General features: G+C 38.4%; 1 protein-coding gene and 1 pseudogene across 1 annotated transcript in view; one reads left to right on the top strand and one right to left on the bottom strand.

The window, feature by feature from the left end:
• Positions 1-3,538: 3,538 nt before the first annotated feature.
• LOC103255776 lies at positions 3,539-4,373 on the bottom strand (annotated as a pseudogene).
• Positions 4,374-15,284: 10,911 nt separating this feature from the next.
• Positions 15,285-16,315, top strand: part of MAT1A (methionine adenosyltransferase 1A) — an 18,533-nt gene continuing 17,502 nt past the window's right edge. The window contains exon 1 of the mRNA XM_008053729.1: positions 15,285-15,631. Within this exon, the coding sequence (XP_008051920.1) occupies positions 15,538-15,631 (94 nt within the window). The 5' untranslated portion in view covers positions 15,285-15,537. The remainder of the gene's footprint in view (positions 15,632-16,315) is intronic.

Genomic DNA, 16,315 nt, shown 5'->3' with positions numbered 1-16,315 from the left:
GTTGTATGCCAGCAGTTTTATTTCTGGATTCTCAATTCTGTTTCATTGATCTATATGTCTATTTTTGTACCAGTACCATGCTGTTTTGGTTATTGTTGCCTTTTAGTAAAGTTTGAAGTTTGGTAATGTGGCCTCCAGCTTTGTTCTTTTTACTTAGGATTGCTGTGGCTATTTGGGTTTTTTTTTGTTTCCATACAAATTAAAGTATATTTTTCTAGATCTGTGAAAAATTGTGCAGGTAATTTGATAAGGATTGCATTGAAGCTGTAGATGGCTTTGGTATGAACATCTTGACAATATTGATTCCTCTGATCCATCAGCATGGAATATTTTTCCTTTTGTTTGTATCATCTTTGATTTCTATCAGTAAAAAATCTTTGATTTATTTGGCTAGATGCATTCTGAGGTATTTTGTTTTTGTGTGTGGCTATAGTAAATGAGGTTATGTTCCTGATTTGGTTCTTAGCTTGAATGGTGGTGTGTATAAAAATGCCACTTATTTTTGAGTGTTGATTTTGTATCCCAATACTTTACTGAAGTCATTTATGAATGCTATGAGTCTTTTGGTGGACTCTTTAGAGTTCTCTAGATATGCAATCATATTATTTGTGGAGAGAGATAATTTAACTTCCTCTCTACCTATTTGGATGTTTGTTATTGCTTTCTCTCACCTGATTGCTCTGGCTAGAACTTCCAGTACTATGTTGAATAGAAGTGGTCACACCTTCTTTTTCTTTTTTTTTTTAAGCTTATTTTCTGACACTACAAAGATTCTCTAGGTTCATTTTGTATATTTCCTGCCCTAGTCCTAGGATCAGATATTTTTACAAGTTGTTCTTCTTTTAGGTGGAGAACAATGTTAGAAGCTAAGATTCGGCCACTAATTGCTACTCAGGTTGTTACTTTCAGGCCTTCTCAGCTGTTAGAATGGAAATATCTGTGTGTGTACTAACTAATGTATGTACACATCTATAAATATTTCTATATGAACATATCTGCATCTATTTAAACTAAACTTGAGTTTATACCAATGTCTCTCTGAACATTTAATTTTAAAAGTTATATTGAAAATGGTAGGCATACATCCAACCATATCAATAGTTGCATTAAATGTGAATGGATCAGACACTTCAATAGAGTTTGTTGGAATTGGATAAGAAACCAAGATCCAAATATGTGTTGTCTATAAGAGACATGAAAAAATGATGCAATTTAAATAAACTTGAAGACAAAAATATTATTAATGTCAAAGGATAACATAGTAACAAAAGATTCAAAGTCATTAGGAAGGTATAAAAATTATAAACATGTATACACCCAGAAACAGAGTCCCAAAATTCATAAAGCAAAAAAAAAGAGACAGAATTGGAAGGAGGAATAGGAATATAGACAATTCAGCAATAATAGTTGTAGACTTTAGTACCTTACTTCAGTAATTTATAGAACGACAAGACTTAAAATCAGCAACAATACAGAAAACAAACAATTTTATCAGCTAACTTGATCTAACTAACATTTGTAGAATACTAGACCTAATAATAGCAGCACACATGGGACATTTTCCAGGAAAGATCATATACACTAAGCCATAAAACAAGTCTTGATGAATTTAAAAGATTTTAAGTCAAATAAAATATGTTCTCCAACTATAGTGGAACTAAATTAACACAGAAATAAATCTGGAATCAGAACAGTGATCTGTCCTTTAGTTCATTTATCAAGGCCTTTGGCATACTGTTTAGGATCAGTTCACTGCTCGTACAACTTTATAGTGGTGCCTTCCTGAACAACTTCCTCTCTCTTATCCTCCCAGTTTCCCCCCAAGTCTCTGAGTCTCCTGTTTTTGATCCTTTATCCAGAAAGCTGAGTTTTATTCCCCCGCTCTGCTATGCACTTTCCATAACTATGCCTGCATCTGAGGCCAAATGGTGTAAGGCACACAGACAGAAAAAAAAAAAAAAATAGCAGCAAGGATTTTCTCCATATACTTGGGACCACAGCTCCTCCAATTAGAGAGGAAGTTTCCCCTCAGAGTTTTAGGTGCCTATAGACCCTACCAACACTTTTATTTCTATGGGATTATCTTGTGGCTGGTGCTTGAGAAAACAGAACAAAGAAAATACTGAGAATTTCCCCTTACTTTCTCAAAGAGTGAGGAATCCCCTTTCCTTTTTCTGAGTTAGAGTCACAGGACTTCTTCTAAAACTTTCAGTGTGTGTCCTTGAGCCACTTCTGGGTTCTGTGCTTCCTTGGGTTCAAACTGGGGATACATGAGGAGAAAACGGGGGCCTTACTACTGAGTCAGTCGTACTTTGAATTCTAGTCTTCTTTCTCTATCTGCCTAGTTCTGTTTGCTGCTCCATGCATTCTGTTCAGGTTTTTATATTTGAGGTTTCAACATTTTATCCAAGTTTTATTTTAAGTAATGTTAATTTTATAGCATTTGAAGGAGAGGCACACAATTCCAAACAAATTAGAAGACTCTAAAAATGCACCCATTAAATTGCTAAAAAGTAAATTGAGTGGTGATAATACAACAGAAGTACAATTTATATTCTGAGTGTTGTCACGGTGTGATTACAATCGCATAGAATCTCCCAGACTTATAGCTAGAGTTCCTGGAAGCTATTTCCTATTCTGGTACAAGGGCAAAAAACTACAACACAAGAAGGAATTAAGTCCTGAATTACTGGCTTTATCACATCCATCCTTTCCACCCCAAAATGGCACAAAAGAAACAGCTACCACACCCTGCAGAACTTTTGGTGTTTAAAAAAAAAAAAGATGGACTGAGGTAGAAACAGGCCATGCAGGTGCAGGTCCCTAAAAAAGTCTCTTTCAAACTCAAGCAATGAGCCTCTCATCAATTAGGGTTAAGAAACTAAGGTTCAAATCGCAGGAAGTTACAATTTTATCCATTTACTCAATATGAATTTACAAAGTGCCTATACATTACCAGCTTCCACTTGCAACAATTTTTAGTTTAAAAAGAAACTTGGCATCTCTCGAGGGACCACCAAGTTCCCCCGATGTCTATAGCTGAAAGGACCTTTTTTATTCTTTTTTTTTTTTGGAATTGGGTTTCTTTTCTACTGCTTAAAGGGTAACATCTTAAAACCAAATCATCTTTTTTTTTTTGAGTTGGAGTCTCACTCTGTCGCCCAAACTGGAGTGCAGTGGCACGCTCCTGGCCACCGCAGCCTTGACCTGCTGGGCTCCGGTGATCCTTCTGCCTCAGCCTTCCAACTAGCTGGAACTACAGGTGTGCGCTATCACGTCTGGTTTATTTTTTGATTTATTGTAGAGATGAGGTCTTGCCAAGTTGCCCAGGTGGGTCTCGAACTCACCTCAGCCTCCCAGAGGCGTGCGATTACAGGCGGGATTACAGGCTCCAAATCATCTTTAACCAGAGGTCTAACATGATATTTAGCAATAATTGCATTTCAGATATACAGCACTAGAAAATACACTAAATTCTAAAGGTAGCTATGCTGCAAAATAGTTTAAAATTAAACATTTTAATAGTATTCATTTATGCTTAAAATTCCAGACCTAAACCAAGCTTGCAGTCACTGATATTTACATTCTGGTCATCCAGGAGAGGTGGCAGCATCAGTTTGATATCTTGCTTTAGAGTCTGAATGTATCCTAAACCTATCAGGCTGGAGTTGTTCACTTCCGGTGAGAAGCAGGTGTCAGGGTCAATCTGATACTCAGCTGCTATTCTGAAGCAAGTATTACTATTTCCTGCTGTCCAGGTGAAATTGACAGTGGTCTCCAACTTCTTGTTCACCCACTGGTAAGCGGAGTTGTCAACCTCTGTACCATCATTCACCTTAGTGTGAACCTGGAATTCAGCAGTCCTGTAGCCACAAAGTTGCTCTGGGTCACTCCAGACTTTGCGGTCTCAAAGTTCATCTGAGAGCCAGCCAGCCAACCCTTGTAACCCAGCACCAGAGCCCCTGGATTGAAGATCCAGCAATATCAAAATCAGTGTGCCATCCCTGGTTGACATGCTCCCTGCCTTGATTTTAGCATTTTCCCCCCCTAGTATTAGGTAAGAAGGATGGATCAAAGGTCAACCTCAGTCCATGTGCAAGCTGATCTTCCACGGTAATTACAGTGCCCGATGGGTTGTCAGTGTTCCATTTCTCCAAAAACACTGGGCCGTGTTCAGTCTATCTTTACGTGGTTTCCAGACTGCCCGTCTGTTTAGTGATCCCGGTGTTGGCTGAGCCTGAGCTTGTAAATTCCAATTCATTCTCAGATTTTGTTTCAAATCAAGTTTTAATTAAGCCAATTCCATAGCCCTGGGTGAAGACATCCCTGGCAGATTGGCCAAGATCGGCATGCCTAGGGGGCACAGGCATCTTCTGCCAGGAGGCAGTAGCAGCAGGCTTAGCGACAGTCTCTGTCCTTTAACAGCTGCATTCAGTGAGAGAGACAGTGGACTGTACTCACTTCATCTTATCTGGGGCTGGAACTCCGTATGTTTCATTTATTCTACATGTTTCATTTATCCTTTAGTTTTTAATCTAAGTAATACATACAGGGTACGATAACTAGGTATGTGGATATATTTTTTGAGAAAAACTACACAACATATTAATGACACGTGTCTGTGTATGAGTGGAAAGACTATAGTATGTTATTTTTCTTTACTGTATTTTCTAAATTTTCTCATAGTTACCATGCATTGTAAGTAAAATCCAATAAATTGTTGTTTTTAAAAAGAACTCTAATACAGTGAGTAATTGGAAGTTCACAGCACCATTTGATATGCAAAATAGGAAACATTTGGCTTTTATTTCTATATGAGTAATCAGCCTTTTAAAAAGCCCAGAGGTAAGGCCGGGCGTGGTGGCTCAAGCCCATAATCCCAGCACTTTGGGAGGCCAAGGTGAGAGGATTATCTGAGTCCAGGGGTTCAAGACCAGCCTGGGCAACTTGGTGAGACCTCGTCTCTACGATAAATAAAAAAATTAGCCAGGCAGAGTGGCATATGCCTGTAGTTCCAGCTACTTGAAAGGCTGAGGCGGAAGGATCACCTGAGCCCAGCATGTCGAGGCTGCGGTGGCTGTGAACGTGCCACTGCACTCCAACCTGGGTGACTAAATGAGACTCTGACTCAAAAAAAAAAAAAAAAAAAGCCCAGAGTGTCAGGCATGTTGTGTTGCTTTCTAGTTTTTGTAAATTTACCATTGACTCCACAAACTAGTTCACCTAGACTGGATAATGATCCAGAAACATGAAATCTTGCCGTGTCCTCTTTCCCTTTCTTTTTTCTGCTTCGCCTACAGTAGATCAGGCCTAGAGCCAGTGCAGTGGGTACAGAGTCAAATGCAGCCCAGTACCATTTTCCAAGTGATTCCCGACCTCCTTAGCTGCTTTGAACTTTAAGGAGCCAGGTAATTTTAAATATTTTTTATTTGGACCTGAACTACATTAAAATGGATTAATCATAATCCTTGTTTCATGACATGCACTACTCATTAGTCCCTTTATGGCTCACTTTTATTTGTCCATCTGTCTGTCTATCTATCTATAATAATAATAATGAAATAAGTACTCATTCTGGAATATTGGTAATGTAATGTCATATCCACCACCACCAACATAAATTGATTCTTGACCATAACCTATATCTAATCAGAGATCTTTTCCCATCCCACCTACCTACATGCTTCCACCCATACTTGAAACGTTTGTTCATCATTCTTTTTCTTTTTTTCTTTTTTAGGCAAAATTCACATAACATAAAATTAACCATTTTAAAGTATATGTTTCAGTGCTATTTGGCACATTCACCATGTTGTACAACCATTACCTCTGTTGAATTCCAAAACATTTTCATCACCCCTCCCCAAAGAATTCCATACCTTAAACAGTCACTTCCATGCCTTCCTCCTCCAGCATCTGTCAATCACTAATCTGATTTTTTGTCTCTAAGGATGTACCTATTCTGAATATTTCAAATAAACGGAATCATACAATATGTGACATTTTTTGTCTCGTTACTTTCACTTAGCATGCTTCTGAGATTCATTCATGTTATAGCATGTATTAGCACTTACTCATTTTTGTGGCTGAATAATATTCCATTGCATGGATGTACCATATTTTAAAATCCATTCATTAGTTAATGGTTATGTGTATTGTTTCTACTTTTTTTTTACTCTTGTAAATACTGTAGTGCTACTATAAACATTCATGTACAAGACTTTGAATACATGTTTTCATTTCTCTTAGGTATCTATGTAGTAGTAGAATTGTTGGGTCATATGGAAAATTTATGCTTAACTTATTGGAGGACTACCAAGGTATTTTCCACAACTGCTGTGTCATTTTATACTCTACCAGCAATGCATGATGGTTCCAATTTCTCCACATTTTTGCCAATCTCTCTCTCTCTGTCTCTCTTTCTTTTCTTTCCTTCCTCCCTCCCTTCCTTCCCTCTTCCATTATAGCCATCCTTGTGGATGTGAAGTGATATCTCATTATTGTTTGATTTGCATTTCCCTAATGTCTATTGATGTTGAGCAACTTTTCATGTGCTTGTATATCTTCCTTGGAGAAATGTCTGTTTAAGTCTTTTTACCCATTCTTTTGTTTTCGTATCTCTCTGTATGTGTCCTTTTGTTGTTGAGTTATAAGAGTTTTTTTTAATATTTTCTGGGTATGAGGTTCTTATCAGATATATGACTTGCAAATATTTTCTTTCCTAGCTTGTCTTTTCGCTTTCTCAGTCAAATCCTGTGAGGCACAAAATTTTAAATTTTGATGTTCTAATTTATTATTATTATTTTTCCTTGTGATTTTGGTATCATACCTAATCATTCGTTGACAAATACAAGGTCATAGAATTTACCCCTGTTTTCTTCTAAGAGTTTAGTAGTTTTAGCTATTACATGTAGGTCTCTGATTTATTTTGAGCTAATTTTTGTATATGGTGTGAGGTAGATTTCCAATTTGATTTGGATATACAATTGTCTCAGCACTGTTGAAGAGACTATTCTTTTCCTAATGAATATTCTTGTAAAAAATCAATTAACCACAGATGTATGAGTTTAATTTTTAGATTTTCAATGCTATTCCATTGGTATGTTTGTTTGTTTGTATGTGTGTGTGTGTGTGTGTGTGTGTGTATGCGCGTGTGTGTATGTATCCTTATGCCAGTGCCACACTGTTTTGACTACTCTAACTTTGTAGCAAGTCTTGAAATTGGGAAGTGTGAGTCCTCCACCTTTGTTTTTCTTTTTCAAGATTACTTTTGGCTATTTGGGGCCCCTTCAATTTCATATGACTTTCAGGGTCAACTCTCATTTCTACAAAAGAGGTTACTAGGATTTTGCTAGACATTGCATTGAATCTGTAGATTGTTTTGGTAGTATTGACACCTTAAGTCTTCCAATTCATAAACATAGAATATTCTTCCATTTATTTAAGTTTTTGTTAAAAATTTGTTTTGTTTTTTGAGTCAGAGTCTCACTCTGTCACCCAGGTTGGAGTGCAATGACATGATCATGGCTACTGCATCCTCAACCTGCTGGACTCAGGCGATCCTTCCACATCAACTTTCCAAGTAGCTGGGACTACAGGTACATGCCACCATGGTTGGTATTTTTTTTTTTAACTGTGGAGGCAAGGTCTTGCCATGTTGCCCAGGCTGGTCTCAAACTCCTGGCAAGCAATTCTCTTGCTTCAGCCTCCCAAAGTACTGGGATTACAGGCAGGAGCCACTGCACCTGGCCTAGTTTTTGTTCAATTCTATTTAGCAATTTTTTGTAGTTTTCAGTGTGTGTCAACTTCCTGGCTTAAATTTATTTTAAAGTATTTTAATATTTTTGATGCTATTACAAATGGAATTGTTTTTTAAATTTTTCTTTCAAAAACAACTTATTTTTGAGTGTCAATCTTGCATGTTGCAACTTGGCTGATTAGTTTATTAGCTCTAATAAGTGTGTGTGTGTGTATGTGTGTGTTTGTATTCTTTACAATTTTCTATAGAGTAAGTCCCCTACCTTCAAGTTGCAAACTTTCAAAGATGCAAATGTGCATTTGCATGTCTAATCACATAAGTTAATTCATGTGTCTGGTGTGCATTGTCATGTGCATATATCCTCTACAAGTGGTTGTGCTTTTGTGTACTTTTCTGTATATTACTAGATGGAGTACAGTAGTACAGTATCTTTATTTCAAGCCCAGAATGTATGGAAGCAAGTGTAAAAGCAGTAGTGATGTAGCTGGTGCCAATTGTGTTAGTTGGGTACATAGATTAACTTTGCTGAACTTATGAACACATTGGTCTTAGATATGTTCTCAGAATGGAACTCATTCATATATAGGGGACTTACTAAATATAAGATCATATCATCTGCAAATAGAGATAGGTTAACTTGCCTCTTTCCTTTTATGTCTTTTATTCCTCCTTTTCTTTTACTTCTATGTACTCTTTACTCCTTTTTCTTCTCTAATTGCTCTGGCTAGAACTTTCAGTATAATGTTGAATGGAAATGATGAAAGTAGACATCCTTATCTTGCTCTGTTCTTAGAGGGAAATTCTTCAGTCTTTCACCATTGAATATAATATAAGTGGTAATTTTTTCACAAGTTCCTTGCATTGTGTTGAGGAAATTCACTTTTGTTCTTAGTTTGTTGCATGTTTTTTATCATGAATGTTGAATTTTGTCAAGTGTTTTTTCTGAATCAATTGAGATGATTATGGATTTTTTCTTTTATTCTATTAATGTGGTGTATTATATTGATTTTTGTATGTTTAGCCACCCTTGCATTACTGCAAGGATAAATCCCATTTGATTATAATGTATATATAATTTTTAAGATATGCTACTGGATTTGGTTTGCTAGTATTTCTTTATTTTCATAGGGATATTGGTCTATAATCTTTTCTTGTGATGTCTTTGTCTGGCTTTAATATTAGTGTAATGTTGGCCTCATAGAATGAATTAGGCAGTGTTCTCTTCTCCTCTTCTATTTTTTTTGAAAAATCTGAGAAGGATTGGTGTTAATTCCTCTTGAATGTTTGGTAGAATTCACCAGTAAAGCTATCTGGTCCTAGGCCTTTCTTCGTTGTGAGATTTTGATTACTGTTTCAATTTCCTTAGTTATAGTTCTGTTCAGATCTTCTGTTTCTTCTTGAGTCAGTTTCGGTAGTTTAGGTATTTCTAGGAATTTGAACATTTCATCTTGTGCTTTTCTTATTCTTTAAAAATATATTCTTTTATAGTCTTAATAATTATTTTTATTTCTATAAGATCTATAGTAATGTCCCCAGTTTCATTTCTGACTTTAGACATTTGCTCTCTTTGTTCTCTGTTAATCTGTTGAGACAGGGTCTTATTATGTTGCCTGGGCTGATCTCGAACTCCCGGCCTCGAGCAATCCTCCTGCTTCAGCCTCCCAGAGTACTGGAATTACAGGTGTGCACCATGACACCCTGCTATATGTTTTCACTATGTCATATGTTTTTTTATTTTTGTTTCTCCATTATTGCCTTTTTGTGATTGAATTTTTCTACTGTGCCATTTTGCTTCCCTTCTTGTTTCTTTTTCTGAACATTTAAAAGTTTTTTTCTTAGTGGTTACCCTTGGAATTACAATTAACATCTGAAACTTCATAATAATAAAGTTCAAATTAACACTAATGTAGTGTTAGTAGTATGCAAAGATGATGTTCCTTTAGAGCTCCATTTCCCCCCTTATCTTGTTATTGTTCCAAATTTTACAACTTGTATATTGTGTACTCATTAACATATATTTATAATTGTTGTTTGATGCATTTGTCTAAAATAAGAAAAAAGGGATTATAAGTGAAAAATGCAACAATACTATCTTTAAATTTACTTATGTATGCATGTATATATTGTGATTTTGCTTTTCTTTCTATGGCTTTGAGTTACTGTCTAGTGTCCTTTCATCCTGATGGCCTCTCTTTAACATTCCTTGTCTAATATTGATGGATTCCCTTCATTTTTTATTCATTTGGGAATGCTTTGATTTTTCCTTCAATTTTGAAGAACAGTTTCATCAGATATAGAATTCTTAATTACAGTCCCCTCCCCTAGGACTTTAAATATCTTATCCCACTGCCTTCTAAGCTACACAGTTTCTGAAGAGAAAACTGCTATTAATATCTTTGTTACTGTTCTGTTATCTTTGGCTGTTACTATCCTTATATGTGATAAGATGCTTCTTTCTTGCGACTTTCAAGATTCTCTCTTTTCTTTGGCTTTCAGCAATTTTACTATAACATGCCTTGGTGTGAATCCTTTAAAGTTTATCCTGCTTGGAGTTTGTTGATATTCTCATATGTGGAGATTTATGACTTTCATCAAATTTGAGAAGCTTTTGGCCATTATTTCTCCAGGTGTCCTGTCTGTTCTTTTCTGTCTTTCCTATCCCTCTTGGAATCCCATTATGCATTTATTGGTATGACTGGTATTGTCCTATAGGCCTCTTATGCTCTTTTCCTTTCTTCTTTTTTTTTTTCTATTTCTGTTCCTCAGATGAAATAATCTCAATAGGCCTATCTTCATATTTGTTGATTCTCTCTTTTGCTTGCCTGAATATGCTGGTGAACCCTTCTATTGAAATCTACACTTCTGTTATATTTTTGATGCATCATTTCTATTTGGTTATTTTAAATAATTGTTTTGAGTCAGGGTCTCACTCTGTTACCCAGGCTGTAGTGCAGTGGCATAACCACAGCTCACTGCAGCCTTGAACTCCTGGGCTCAAGTAATCCTCCTCAGCCTCCTGAGTTGCTAGGACGACAGGCATGCACCACCATACCCGCTGTTTTTAAATTTTTTTCTAGAGACGAGGTCTCAATGTGCTGCCCAGGCTGGCATTAGCATCCTGGGTAACAGAGTGAGAATCCAACTCAAAAAAAAGAAAAAAAAAGCAAGAAAGTTGGAGAATGTGTATTGATGGGAGGGGTGATTCTTCTAAGAAAAGCCATATAGTTTTGAAAAATGACAATGCATAGCTGGATTTGTTTTATATTATGAACAACTCAGGGTCTGTTCTTCACTGAGTTGTTTTTGAATCCAAGCAAGAGTCTTAACTCTTTTCTCTGATTTTGGAGTCTTCCTGCTTCTATCTAGTTTGCATTTTCCTGTCAGACTGAAACTCCCATTTCATTGCTTCTCTGCAGGACTAATTATTGCTTGGAGGTCTGACTTCTTAGACATCTACTTCCCTGCCTAGTTACCTGCCCCCAGATCTAATTCCAGAGCGTCCCTGTCTCCCTGTTGCCTTTCTAAGTTCCATAATTCCTTTGGGGCCCAGCTCAAGGTCCTGCTTTTTCCATGAAGTCTTTTCACATTTGTTTCTTTTCAGAATAGCTGTTGTCTTTGAGGTGCGTAGGGATGGAAAGGTGTAATACCATTACTTGTCCATAACAAGGGTCACAGCTGATGCTCTTCTTATAAAAGACAGGTTACCAAGAGAAAAGCATAACAAATTTATTAAGTCAAAGTCTTACATGACATGGGAGCCTTTAGAAATGAAAATCCAAAGACCCAGAGCAAACTGTCTACTTTTATGCTTAGATTTGATGAAGAGTGGATAGGTATGTAGAAATGTGATGATCTAATGGCATGATCTAACGGTAACAGACTGAGGTTGGCGGGCAGGGAGGTGGGGGGACCCGGCAGAGGCCTGTCTGTTCAGATTCTTCTTGGGCTTTCTGTGTAGATTTCTTCTTTCTGGGTATGAAGCAGGACCTCTCTGGAATGAGGGTCTTCAAGAGAAAGGGTCTATATTTTATGGCTTGCTTGCGGGGAGACGAGTTCTAGTATTTATGACCCGCTTTGGAGAAGAGGAATTCTGGTTTCTATGACTTGCTTCAGGGAGAAAGGAGGGTAGGAGAAGGTCAGAGAGACCTTGCTTCTGAGGCCTTTCCAATATCCTTCGGTTCAAAGTTAGCACACCAAGTGCCACACTTTCAGATATCATTTCCAGAGCTCTAACAAGTGTTTATTTGGACCTTTAACCCATCGAAAGTCATACATTGCTATAAGTACCTAAAAGTTTTTATATGTAAAACCCAAATCAATTTCATCTTTCTCTCACCAATAAATTGTTCATGTTCCAGGATGGCACAAATGGGCAATGGTTGTGCTTTAATTAAATTGAGGCAAAATAAGTAAATCTGCTTGAAAATGTCCCATGCAGTTATTATGCCATTTAAGTCAGAGGCATTTATAGCCAACGTTTGGAAACATTAGCAGTTAAACAGCACTTACACACTTCGCCTCTGCCTCTAGAACTTTGGGTCATCAAAATTTCCTTTCTCGGCCAGGCTGGGTGGCTCAGCCTGTAATCCCAGCATTTTGGGAGGCTGAGGCGGATGGATTGCCTGAGTCTGAGGGTTCAAGACTAGCCTGGGCAACTTGGTGAGACTTCGTCTCTACAATAAATTAAAAATATTAGCCAGACGTGGTAGCACACGCCTGTAGTTACTGCTACTTGGAAGGCTGAGGCGGAAGGATCGCGGAGCCCAGCAGGTTGATGCTGGGGTGGCCATGAGTGTGCCACTGCACTCCAACCTGGGTGACAGAATGAGACTCCAACTCAAAAAAAAAAATTCCCTTCTCTCTGTGGCATATCCATCCATCAGGCATGGCAGTGCAGTTGCCAGTGAAGGGCACCATCTTGCCAGGACCTCTTCACTAGCCCTGCTGCCTCATGGTGCCACCTAGGAACAGGTACCCTCAACACTCCTTCATTTAACTGGTTGGTGGGACTTACATGCACTGCGTATTGGAAACAGTCTTCCATTATTTTATATTCAGAGATTCATCAGGTGTAAATCTAACTGAAAGTGAAATTTGTTTTCAAAGGCAAGTTTCCTCAGAGGCTTAACAGTGAAGCTTCAGAGTTGAAGGTTGCCGCTTGGAAGTGAGATCAACTATGGGCCTTTGACACATTGGACTTAGGTAATCAGTGGGGTAGTGGAGGAGGGAGCGCTGGAACAATTCATGCGTAAGAGAGACCAGGACAGTCTGTGCATAAGGGAGGAATCAGTTTGTGTGTTTGGTGGCAAATTAGGGCTACAAAGTCCTTGTGCGTTTGGTTCTCAAAGTCATTATGTCTTTGCCAAGATCTGCCAATTCTCTCTGAAGGGGACAGATGGAAGCTACTCTTCTCTCAGTTGAATTGCTATTTCTTTTATCTAATGGATAAAATTTATAACAAAAGTGAAATCTTCTGGCTAGGTCAGTGTTTAGCATTACACTGTGCTCTGTATGCTTCTTTTTTTTTTTTAAGAAAGAAAAGTTTATTTAAAAGTAAATTAGAGAGAGAAAGAAAAAGAGAGAAGAGTCACCTCCCCGTGGTGGGGGAGGGGGCCAAAGCCACGAAACGTGGTGACAGCCATAGCCCAAAGAACACATGGTCACACCAGTGTATGCTTCTTCTTAGCATTTATTTGCTGAAAGAATATGTATGGTCCTAGTATTTAGTAGGAATGTTATATGAAATCCAAACTACATGTCTTCCAGATTCTTTCCTCACTCTGAATGGGTGTCTAGGCTGCAGAAGCCTCCTGCCACTTTTCTGTACAAGACATCCCCCACCCCAGTGCCCCTCCACTCCATGATGCTTTCACTCATTTTGAAATTCAGCGGGAAGCTGTTGCTTTGTTTTCTGTCCTCTTGCTAGCTCCAGGAACCTTGATGAGTACTTGACTTAAACATTATCTTGCTCTTAAAGCAAATTTAGAACATAAAGGCTATCATACAGTTCTGTCTGCTAGAGTAACCTAGGTCTACAGTTCAAATTAAACATTAGCTCTAGGTTTTAAACCTCGAGGTTTAAAACTCATGTGCTCAGAAGAAACTGACAAAGGGACAGCAATGTTGAAATATTTTAAAGTGCAAACAGAGGAGTCCTGTGTGCTGGAAATGACAAAAGTATGTTGTCTAAAGTCTCTATTTGATTTCTTATTTGTCCACCACTCTTGGAATTTCCAGCAATCTTGTGCCTACATGCTTCAACTCACTTCTTGGCAATTGCCTCTGATTAAATATGTGTATGTAAAATATCTTATTTTATTCCGGAAGTGGTCACCCCAATATGCTTTTAATTCCTTAGAGGGATGATGCCACTACTATTGACCAATTAGCAAAACGCAAGATCTGAAGCACCAGAAGTTGTATCAGGGAAAAAAATTAATGCTTATATAATAAGCACAGAGGAGGGTTTGGTCACCAGAGTTGTTAGTTGGAGCTGCTGCCTCCTAGCTTGGGTTTCCCACAGTCTAACGTTGGGTGCATGAGTTTTTGGTTGATTACTTTTTACTGCATTCTAATGGACACTGGTTTCTTCACCCATCCTCACTCCCTGTGGTCTCAATTATCTGTTCTGTGTGGGTCTGAGGATGCAGCTGGATTTTTGAGTGAGAGAGAATGAAGTGAAAGATGTTCCTGTTTAGTACACAGACTAGTTAAGGATATCATCCTATTTGCTACTTTTTCTGCTCCAAACAAAAATAATGCAAGAGTTAAGTGAACAGGATGTTTACCAAGTATACAGAACTGAATATGTAAGATGTTCAGTTTATCATCTGGAAATTTTGGGAAACTGGACTACAATAATTTCCCTGTAGTGAATAAATCTGTCTTTCAAAAGTCTTTTTCCCAAAAAAAACTATTGTTCTCTGTATCCTGCCCAGATAGTTTTTAAACATCTGGCTTGTTAAAATGCCTGCCAGTCTCTTAGAGAAGTTGACAGTTTAGGTGATTTCTGTTAGCAGAAACAGGTGGATTCAAAAGCTTTTCCTCTAAAATGAATGTGTTGTATAACATCACACCTGGCTCAGAATGCAGGTGTGTGCTCCTGTTTTGCCCTGCAAAGGTAGAAGGGGGAAGGATCCAATCCATATAAGATGTGGGAGAGGAGGAGGCACCCAACAGCAAAGCCACACTGTGTTGCAATCTTAGCCTAAACTATATCTCTGGGAAAGAGTTTCTTGCTACCTGTTTGTATCTCTGAGTATTCATGGACTCCCCTCCCCTTTCCAAAGTGGGTTGTTAACCCCAGAGCGATACGGAGATTAGCTGAGAGCTGAAGGAGAGTCCCAACGGAGCTTCAGTGCCACAGAACCTATACAACTTTCTTTACCTTTCACTGATCAGGTGCTTAGGGCTCGGGAAATAAGAGCTAAGAATTGAAATTCCTCAAGGTAAGAAGACTCCCCTCCCAGGAAATGGACTCCTCCAATTTTCTCACATGATTATTCAGGCACTTTCACTTTTCCATATATAGGAGTCACTCAGGATCAAGCTGTGACCAGCTGGTGGGAGTGACACATCTGTGTTCCGTCCACTCCCTCTCTCCTCACCCATCCTTAACTTACTCTCACGTGCTCACAGACAGTTAGGCAGAAGAGATCCCCGTGGCTCCACCAAAGACAAGACTGTTGGGTTTGAAAAAAAGAAAAAAATAAACTCAAGCAAAATAACAGCATTAAAACTGTTACCTGGAAGAAGCTTGCGTGGAGAAGTGTGAGAAGATGAATGGACCCGTGGATGGTTTGTGTGACCATTCTCTAACTGAAGAGGGAGCCTTCATGTTCACGTCAGAGTCTGTTGGAGAGGGACACCCAGGTAAGTATGTTGTCCTGCACTGACTGGAAAATTCATCCTTCCCAGCCTATACCAAGGGGATCACCTAAAAAAAAAATTAGGGCAACCCCTTCGGGTCCCCTCCACCCCACCACTGTGGAAGCTTTTCTGTCCTCTCAATAAATCCTGATTTCTAAAAAAAAATTTTTTTTAATTGACAAATAATAATTGTACAGATTTATGGGGTACAGTGTGTTTTGATACATGTATACAACGCGCAATGATCAAATTAGGGTAATTAGCATATCTATCACCTCAGACATTTATCATTTCTTTGTAGTGAGAACATTCACAATCCTTCCTTCTAGCTCTTTTGTCAGCCAGCTGTGCTAGAACTTATGCTTCCTATCTAACTGTAACTTTGTACTGAGGGACTCACTTTTACTAGAGGTCTTAGGAACAATGTGTGTGAGCTACTGTAAAGATCTCTGGAGACACAGTACATACGTAGTTTTGTTAAAAACAGTGACTACTCATCATGAAGCCAAGGGTCCATGGTGCTGCCCACCACCAGCATGCCTGCACGGTGGGGCTGTGACAGAGAGCAGCAACTGGCTGGCTAAGCACAAGGCACATAGAAAATGTATCATCAGGCCGGGCTCGGTAGCTCAGCCTATAATCCCACTCTTTGGGAGGCTGAGGTGAGTGGATTGCCTGAGCCTGCGG

This window comes from Carlito syrichta, unplaced genomic scaffold, assembly GCF_000164805.1.
Source record: "Carlito syrichta isolate Samal-C Ts95f unplaced genomic scaffold, Tarsius_syrichta-2.0.1 Scaffold288411, whole genome shotgun sequence".
Taxonomy (NCBI): Eukaryota; Metazoa; Chordata; class Mammalia; order Primates; family Tarsiidae; genus Carlito; species Carlito syrichta.
This window is presented reverse-complemented; position numbering and strand designations above follow the sequence as displayed.